The 9,288-nt window shown below is 31.7% G+C and overlaps 1 protein-coding gene across 2 annotated transcripts; it reads right to left on the bottom strand.

Moving 5' to 3' along the window:
- Positions 1-2,372: 2,372 nt before the first annotated feature.
- Positions 2,373-6,447, bottom strand: LOC115967603 (transcription factor bHLH113-like). 2 transcript variants are annotated; one of them, XM_031086736.1, is made up of 5 exons: positions 5,435-6,447; positions 5,211-5,339; positions 4,444-4,506; positions 4,087-4,215; positions 2,373-2,903 (listed from the first exon to the last, which is right to left on the bottom strand). In XM_031086736.1, exons 1-5 carry the CDS (start codon positions 5,855-5,857, stop codon positions 2,727-2,729), a joined length of 921 nt encoding a protein of 306 aa, XP_030942596.1. In that variant the 5' UTR covers positions 5,858-6,447; the 3' UTR covers positions 2,373-2,726. The 2 variants fall into 2 exon arrangements, with proteins under 2 accessions (XP_030942596.1, XP_030942595.1); XM_031086735.1 differs by having other exon boundaries at positions 2,373-2,906; positions 5,435-6,442.
- Between the last annotated feature and the right edge of the window lie 2,841 nt (positions 6,448-9,288).

Genomic DNA, 9,288 nt, shown 5'->3' with positions numbered 1-9,288 from the left:
GGTTTTCTACGCAAGCAATTCTTAAATAGGAGAGAGTAGAGGCGGTGGGAGAGTGTCCTTATTTGGCTAGAAGTCTAATTTGCATTGGAAAAGGAAAACAGTGATGAGGTGGAAAATTTAATTTAATTTAAATTTAATTTAAATATTGTGCTGACGTGGAAAATTGTGGGAGCTTCAAAAGCTTCGGTTTTATATATATATATATATATAGATTATAAATAATTATACTACACACATTTGCAAAAACTATACAATATTGTACACATTTGTTTAGAAACAATGTAAATATTACCAGTGACGGAGCTAGGAATTTATTTTTGGGGGGGGGGGGGCATATATAAATTTGTGTGTGTGTGTGTGAAATGTAAAATAGTAATATACAATACTTCATAACTCAATTTTTTCCCTTTATTTGTTGAGATAATTGTTAAAATACTTATGTGTTCATTTTAAAGATGATGAATGTTTAATTATTGTAATTTGTTGACATATGTATTTATGGATTGTATTTTATTTAAATGAAAATTAAGTTTATTTTTAAACTTTCTTAAATATATATGTATATTATCAGGTATGAGGAGCCAAAATGATAAGGTTATTTAAAAATTTACAAAACTTTTAGGATATTTTCAAAAAAAAAATTATTTTTTTCAAAAATTTTGGGGGGGGGCCCAAGCTCCCCTTGGTCATCAAGTGGCTCCGCCACTGAATATTACAATGATAGTACAATGTAAACTATGAATTTTCCATTAGTTTATTTCAAATTTATTAAGATCTAAATGGGCTTTTTAAAACGATTTTAGATGAAAAAAAAATTTTATTTTGTTGTTGGGCTTATTATTTCTCCCAGATTTTAGATAAAATTGGATTGTTGTTAGGCATTTTTTTGTATTTAAAAATATCTAAATATTGTTAAGATGATCATAATTAAACTTATTGCAAGTGGGTTTTAAAAAAATTTAGAGCCAGAGTGTTCAAATTTTTATTTAAGAGGGTCAAATAAAAAAAAACAAAATATATTATATTTAAAAAAAAAAATTGCTAGCTCAGGGGGTTCATTGGAACCCCCTGAACTATACATGGCGCCGCCCATGTGAACTACCGAACTCATGAAAAATGAAGCAATCACTCACTGTTATAGTGTTTTGTGTTTTAAAAATTATTTTGTTACAATGTTTTCAACAATAAATTTTTAATTTTCAATAAAATAATCTATACAAAATTTTAGTTGAAAAGTCCTTTAGCATGTGTTTGCTCGGCAATTAAGTTGCGTATTACATTTTTTTAAGGTCCCACGACACTGTTCATGAACTACCGAATCCATGAAAAACGTAGCAATCACTCACTGCTACAGTATTTTATATTTTAAAAATTATTTTGTTACAATATTTTTAATAATAAATTTTTTATTTTTAGTAAAATAAACGATATCTAAACAGACTCTTAGGGCCCATTTGGTAGCCTATTTTAAGTAACTTTCTGAGCATTTTAAATACACTTACACACATTTTTATATACTTTTTCACCTACATATATATCAAAATTATCCAAATAGCATTACTTAAACTCCTCTACGAAAAACTCTTAATAACAGTAAGCGGTAAATTATAATAAATAATGTTTAAAAGTTATTGACCATTTATAAAGCATAATTAATAATTACTATTTTACCGACTCTAGTACTATTTTTCTTGGTGGGTTGTCACTTGTCACACGGGCTCTAAATGGCAGAGACAAAGCCCAACTTGGTTGACAATGTCAAAATCATATCAAAAATCATTGATTTGATTTGGATGTTTGGAGTCTTATGAGATCAGAGGTCTTCCAAACAAGAAAAGGAAATGAGTTAACATTGAAAAGGAAATAACGTCACGAGATCAATTTCCATTCATATTTGGTACCCATCTGAGACGTCATGGAGTCTGAAATATGACTCAGCCTAAGCTAACGTTCAAAAGAAAAAACAAAAATTCCAGTTGTACAATTTTGGCACGTCCATTTAAGTGGCTGATTGTGATTAGTAAAAAGAATTAAATTAATGTAAAAATAACAAACAATTAATAACTGAGGTTGAGTTTAGATTGTGATAAAAAGAAAATATAATGCCAGTCTGTGTTTTTTTTTTGAGTCCCATACATTGTTTATAAAACTCGCAAATGCAAATTTTAACAATTTTTTTTTTTTAAATTATTCACATATTTAAAAATTATTTTATTATAATATTTTTAATTTTTAATAATAAATAATATCCAAACAAACTCTTAAAAAGACGTGAGTTTGATTATATTAGAAGAACTCAAGAAAAAACCTAGAACAGAACAGAGAAGAGAAATAAGAAATTGCACAAAGGGAGCAGCCCCATTATCAAAATCGCCTTGGTAATTGGTTTAACCCTGCGAAATTTACAAGTGTAGGCCATGCCAAAAGCTTTATCCCATTCCCCAAACCACACACACGTATTCCTTCCCAAAAAGCAAAAACCAACCCCTTTTCGTTTCCGTAACACTTTTTTCACCTACTTTCCTATGTTTCAACATAGCCATATGTGAGTGTGAACTTAGATTCTAAACTCTCATGGCTGTCAGCTTTTACCATTTTTTGACCTTTTTTTCTCAAAAACGAGCCGTCATTACAGGTTAACTTAACCCATTATAGGCAAAGCACAAGATACCCCATTTACAAAAAGTAGAGTTTGACAAGACTAGGTCTAGTAGTAGTAGTAGTATTCAGTATTCACTGTGCTTTGTTGAAGGTGAAAAAACATTGTTTCCCATGGCTGCAGGTGACCAGAAATCAGCACCATTGTTGTTAGCCACGTGTACGGTGCAATCCACTGGAACCAAGCACAGCCCTCTGCTCCTCAATTCCTTTCTTGCTGCTTCTCCGCCTCCATTTTCTCCACCCTCCTTAACATAAAACCACAGTAAAAAGTTAATAGCTTACGTTAACTCTTATCCAGTTTATTGTACTCTTTTGACAGTGAAGTTTACTCTCATATTGGTGTGAATTATTTTATTGACCATCACAAGTTACAACACCTTATCAACCATTGTCATCAACTATTGTCAAGTTGAAGTTATTACTTTTTTATTTTATTTTTATAAGTAACTTGAAAGTATATTGAAAGAACACAGCCCTGTATATAGGAAATGTACTAAAGAGGCAAAAACAACAGCCCTGTACATAGGAAATGTACTAAAGAGGCAAAAACATCAGGTTGAAGTTATTACTTATTATTTTATTACTTATTATTGATTTACAACCTAGTAAGAGTAATTTTAGGCCTACATTTTTTACAGTTTTTTCTTTTTTTTTTTTATGAGCAAATTTTTACAGTTATTCTATGTAACATAATTGTCTGCTGGTCACTTTTAAATTCTTTCACCAAATAAATTTTTTTTTTTTTGAAACGAAACAGAGAGACACACTTCACCAAATAATTTTAGAGATATCTCAATTGCACAACTTGATACCTTGTGTGCAATTGTGAGCGATAAATACTTTCCATCCAATGTCCACCACTAATTATACGAATTTATTACTTTTCTTTGATACTCACAGTTGCACAAATTCCCTCCCCTCACTTGGTGGGTACTCACAGTAATTGACAAATTGTGACGTTGAGTGTGGTCAAGATATTATTAATTCTAGTTCATTAAAAAAAAAAAAAAAAAAAGATATTATTGATTCTATCCGGTGTCTAGTACCCATTCTAAAATCTAAAATCTCTCATTGGCAACACCCCAAAATTGGGTGGGAAAAAAAAAATTACACTGCAACTTTTGAAGTCCTTTTTCACCCAAGGGTCAAATTTCTACAAGGTCAGTGATTAGTCACATTTATGTGGAACCCACGTTCACGATCAAGTTCTGAGAAAGACAGGTCCAGTTGAATCCGGACCGTTTAAGTTAAGACCCACACATCTTATTATAGGTCCCACGTTGATGATGCTTAGGGGAAAAAAATTGATAGGACAAGAGAAACTATGAGGATCTAAATATAAAAAAATAAAAATGCATTCAAAATTGCCATATGAAAGAGAAAGAAAAAGAATCTGACAAAGATATGTTCTTATTTGGTACGTACAAGTTTTGGTAGGTGGTGTTGTGAAGAAGAGGGCAAGCGTTGAAGGTAAGGAGAGCACAGGACTTGGACCTGGTCTTGCAGAAATCTGATATATCCCATCGCTTCATGAAGCACTGAGGCTGTATCCGTCTGCAAATATTTCATTTTCATAAGTTTCAATTTCCAAACATCACTGCATGCCACTCAAAATATATACTGTCATATACTTTCACTTTCACTTTCACTTGCATAAGTTTTGAACTATAGTAATGGAACTTTATTCATAAAATGTTTTTGTAAATGTTCATATTCTTATTATACTAGCCAAAATAATGGTAAATTACTTGTTGAAAAAAAATATGGTCATTGTTTTTTTACCTTGCCAAAGGGAGAAACAAGCTGCTGCAATGTTGTGATCCTTTCTCCTAACTTCTCTTTCCTCTGCCATTTCAAAGAAGAATAAGCAAAACAAAAAATCACAATGTGAAATACATATGAGAACAATTGAACAAAGAGCCTTAAATAGTTAAACGTGACATCCTTTTTTTTGTTGCTCAATTAAATATGACATCTTTACAACCCACAATCCTATCAGCCCAAAAAATAATTAGAAATTAGTAACATCCATATTCATATCTAACACGCATTTGATACTGACAATTAGGATTTTTTTTTTTTTTTTTTTTATAGGTAAATGATTAGATTTATCTAAATTTTTGGGACAATCCATAACTTATTATCATTTTAAAATTTTTATCTTCTTCTCTCTTACTCAATACTTACTAGACTAAAAGATTATTAATTAGTTTTATGGTCAAGACATACTTTATCTCTTTTAACATGATCTTTTCAACCAAAAACTAACATAACATATTCTTAAAAATACTACATATTTATATTAATTAATTAAAGTGTCGATTCTCAAAAAAAAAAAAAATAATAATAATTAAAGTGTCCATTTAATATGGATTTTAAATTTTCAAAAAAAAAAAAAAAAAAAAAGTGACATATAACCAAGAATATATACAATATCTATACTTGTCTCGTATCCGTATCGATACTTATTCGATTAGAGACATGCATTGTAATTGTGTGTGTGAGAAAGAAAGATGAAATCTGATATTATTGGTATATCTAAATCTAACCTTTGCATGGCCAGCTGGTGTAGGATTCGCCGTTTTCGTTCTTTTAGAGGTTCTCTGAGTTGCCACCACAGCCGTGGTGATGGCGCTACCACACTGCGCCGATTCCTGACCGAACCCATTTCGCTTTTTCTTCAATAAAAAATCAAACAATAAAATAAAACCCATATAAAAATAAATAAACTCAAAAACATAAACTTTTTATAACACCAGGTAGATTCACTTACATCAGGTTTTGACAAAGTGTTCACACTCAAAGTGACACAGCTATTATTGTTGTTGTTGTTGCCAGAAGAAGCTGATGAGGAATCGCTGCATGTAACCCCTGATTTCTGTGGAGTGGTAGTATTTGTGTTAGTGATATTATTCTCAGTTAATGGTGGATATACCAGCTGATCTCCTTGGTGGTGCTTCTGATGATAGTTCCCAAAGCAGAGCATTTTGGGTGGCTTTTCAGAAGAAAACACAGAAGAAGAGTAGTTGAAGCTGGTGGTCTGGTCCACATCAAGACCCACAGAAACAGCAACACCATTATTGTTCTCATCATCATCATCATCATCCTCTGCCAACAATAGCTGAGAGAAAGTAGCAGCAGCAGGTGCTCCTCTCAGTCTCAGATGGTCCCCCACAAATCCCTCATTCTTTGCCATCAAAATTAAAAATCACCCCACCACTCAAAATGATAAACAAAACCAAAGATATAATCTCGGACACAGAGAGACAGAGAGAGAAAAAGAGAGGACCACTAAGAAAAAGTAACGGAGACAAATATAGACAAGGTTGGTAAAGTGTGGGGTTTGATTTTCATTTATGTTTTTGGGGATGAGAGTATTATTATTATTAAAAATATATATATATTTTAATTCGATGGCATAAAAGAATTTGAAAATAGTTAATAATTATTTTCCAAAGTGTTTGTGACTGTGATTTTGGTTTGAGTTTGCTGTCACTTTGTAGCTAGTGAAGAAGGTGTGGTGGTAGTGACAAGTTACAACGCAGGCTTTACAAAAAGAAAAGAAGTAGAAAGAAAAAGGAGTTATTTTGGGTTAACTGTTGTGAGCTGCTAAGGCAAATGCTAAGTGGGTGGCTGTGGCTGAGCTTTCGTTTTCCAAAGCAGGCGTTGGTTTTCGGCGTCTTTGGTCAAACCCACTTGGCCCGAGAAAACCGTGGATTCGCCATCCAACGCATTTTTGCCCCAAAACCAAACCCACCCTGACCCGCGGTCTTCTATCTGTTGATTGGGGTTTGGCTCTCCCAAGTCCCAACCAACTCACTCACTCACTCGCCCGTTACTTAACGAGGAATTTTATGTGTTCAGACACACTTCATTCAGATTGTAATTAACACACACCCACCACAAGCTATTTCCACGCGCTCTCTCATCCCAATTTTTAGAAAATTATATCAAAGAACCAATCAAAGGATTTCTATGGTACAGTTTAAATTTATTGGTTTATGGGTTTATTACAGTGAAAAAAGAACTATTAGTTAATTTCATTTCATTTCTTTCTCAAAAAAAAAAAAAAGTTAATTTCATTTAATTTAGTAAATACTTTGAACAAAAACAAGATGTGCCCTTAATAAATAAATTTTAAAAATCCAAGTTTTAAAAAAAATAAATCAAAGCATACCACAAATTTCACTCAAATATCATAATAACTTTTAAGAAAAAGTAAGGGTAAATCTAGGATTTTAAGCTAGTGAGGGCCGGAATATAAAAAATAAATAAATAAACTTCAAATAAACATTCATATAGTATTTAAAAATTATAAATACTCAAAAATATTGTTTCTAAATACATTAAGATGCAATCATTTACCAACAAAAACAAAACAAAATAATGTTTTTTTAATACTAGGCTGATTAGGATTTTTTTTTTTTTTTTTTTTTTTGTTAAAGTTAGAGCATTCACAGTGGCAGTACTAAAAATTTTAGCTTTTAGCACCTTCATCTATTTTACTGCCTCACTTTACAATGCAACCAATATCAAATGTTCTATTTTTTTTATCACTTAATTTGAAATAATATAAACAACTCAATAATAAAGGAAGCGAGAGAATTTGAGTATTTTAATTGAAGGAAGAGATATAATTTTAATAAAATATTATATTTTATTTTTAACAACTTGCTACAATCAACTGGTATTTATACCAGTTTATTGTAGTTGCAAAAAAATTAGTTTTAACTTCTCCAATAACACATGATTTTTTGGTTCTTTGATGCTAGTTTTTTTTTTTTTTTTTTGCTAAAATACAATCACCATTGTGAATGTTTTTTTTATTGTTTTTGTTAAGTTTTTGGGTTGGATAATTGCTATTTGGGTGAGGCTAGTTATGCTTATTGAAGAGAATGGGGGACTAAGGTTTTGAAAGGGGTCCCAACTACAAAAATAAAATATATAACATCTAAAAAAAAATTTGGACCCGGGGGACTGAGCCCCCACTTGGGTCCGTCCCTGAGAGAAAGTGAGACAAATTATATTCCATAGATACATTATCATTGTTGGTAGAAGAAGTTGAGAAGGAATTATTACATGTGACCCCTGATTTATTTCTTTCTTTGGACTTATTAAGCCATCGAAACTAGGATGAAAAAGCGAATGAGAAATAAGGGTCTAGTCTAGGATAGCGTATAGGTTGGGTTGGAAAGATTTTTTAACCCAATGCGAAATTGTCATGATGAGGAATTTTCAACCCAATCTAGGTTTAGTTGGTGGATTATACTTACATGTTCATGATTGTAAAAAATTGATTTTCATTAAATATTTAATTATTTTTAGAATAAATTATTACTATTCACACAATATACTTAAATTATACTGCAAATTTACAAATTCATCAAAACTAATTCTTAAAATAGCAAAACATATCAAAGTAAAAATAAATAAATAAATAAATAAATAAAAAGGCAAAAGACAAAAATAGTAATGAAATAAACTTATATATGTTGGGCCAAGTTGGGTTAAATGGGGTGAAAAAACTATCAACTCAACTTAAAATCAAAATAAAATTTCAACTCATGAAAACCAACCCGAGATGTTGGGTTGATAGGTTTAACTTATGCCCCTATTTTTTTTTAGAGTTTTAGTTCTTATAATCATAGGCTACTACTACAAAAGTTAGGGTCTTTGTAGTAGTACTCTCGTTATGTAATGTTTTATAAGTCTGTTTAAAAAACTCTATATATTACTTACACGACTAGTTTGACTCATTTTACACGTTGTGGGTTCTTTTTTTTGGATAGTACCCAGGCCCAAGTAGAAACAAGGATCCTGAGCCTTATACTTGTTGTTTGGTGGACTGGACTTGGTTTACTGCAGCTATATTGGCTGATTACGAACCAAGTTGTGCACAAAACATGAATCCTACGACACATACATATTCATACATGCAAATATACACATATTGTAAAGTAAATGGCTGAGGAATAATAAAGAAATAAAGAAAAAGCAAGTAAGGATGTTAGGGATTCTCAGAAAATAGAATGATATTTCATTATATTAAGTTTTAGTACATTGGACCATTCTTTTCACCGGGATGTGTCACAAGGTTCAAATAAGTTCAAAAGTCACAGACTTAGATAGCTCTTTGTAGGCTTTCAAGACTTGTGAGGTTTGAATCTCCTTAAATCCAAGTGTATCCTCTAGTGCCTGTCTTAGGATCCCTCATAGTGTTTTTCCCTTTTTCTATTTCTTTGAGGTGGAGTTTTTCAAATGGTCTTTGTGTTCTAATTCCTTATTGCTAAATGGTTTTTGTTGTTGGCTCCATCCCCTTTTATAGTACCTTCCTAAGGTTTTTGGTGTACCACTGATTCTCTTCATTTGTTGCCCTGGGTACCAAAATCAATGTTGTGTCAGCAACATTGGTGGCTGGTCCCTTCCTTATTTTCTAATTGTTTTCCCCTTTTGAGGTTTATCCCCCAAAAGTTCCTAGCTGACCTTCCTCTTTTATGAGGCCCTAAGAGCTGACTTTCAGTCACTTTTTTCCAAAGCTTCTAGATGTTACTTTTCAGACCCATCTTTTTGGTTGCTTCATCTTTTGTCATTTTCTCTAAATGAGTAGATTCCTCTTTGTCAAGTTGA

The sequence above is a fragment of the Quercus lobata genome, chromosome 11 (genome assembly GCF_001633185.2).
Source record: "Quercus lobata isolate SW786 chromosome 11, ValleyOak3.0 Primary Assembly, whole genome shotgun sequence".
NCBI classification, from domain to species: Eukaryota; Viridiplantae; Streptophyta; class Magnoliopsida; order Fagales; family Fagaceae; genus Quercus; species Quercus lobata.
The sequence above is the reverse complement of the archived record's forward strand: the minus strand, read 5'-3'. Positions and strand labels throughout refer to the sequence as shown.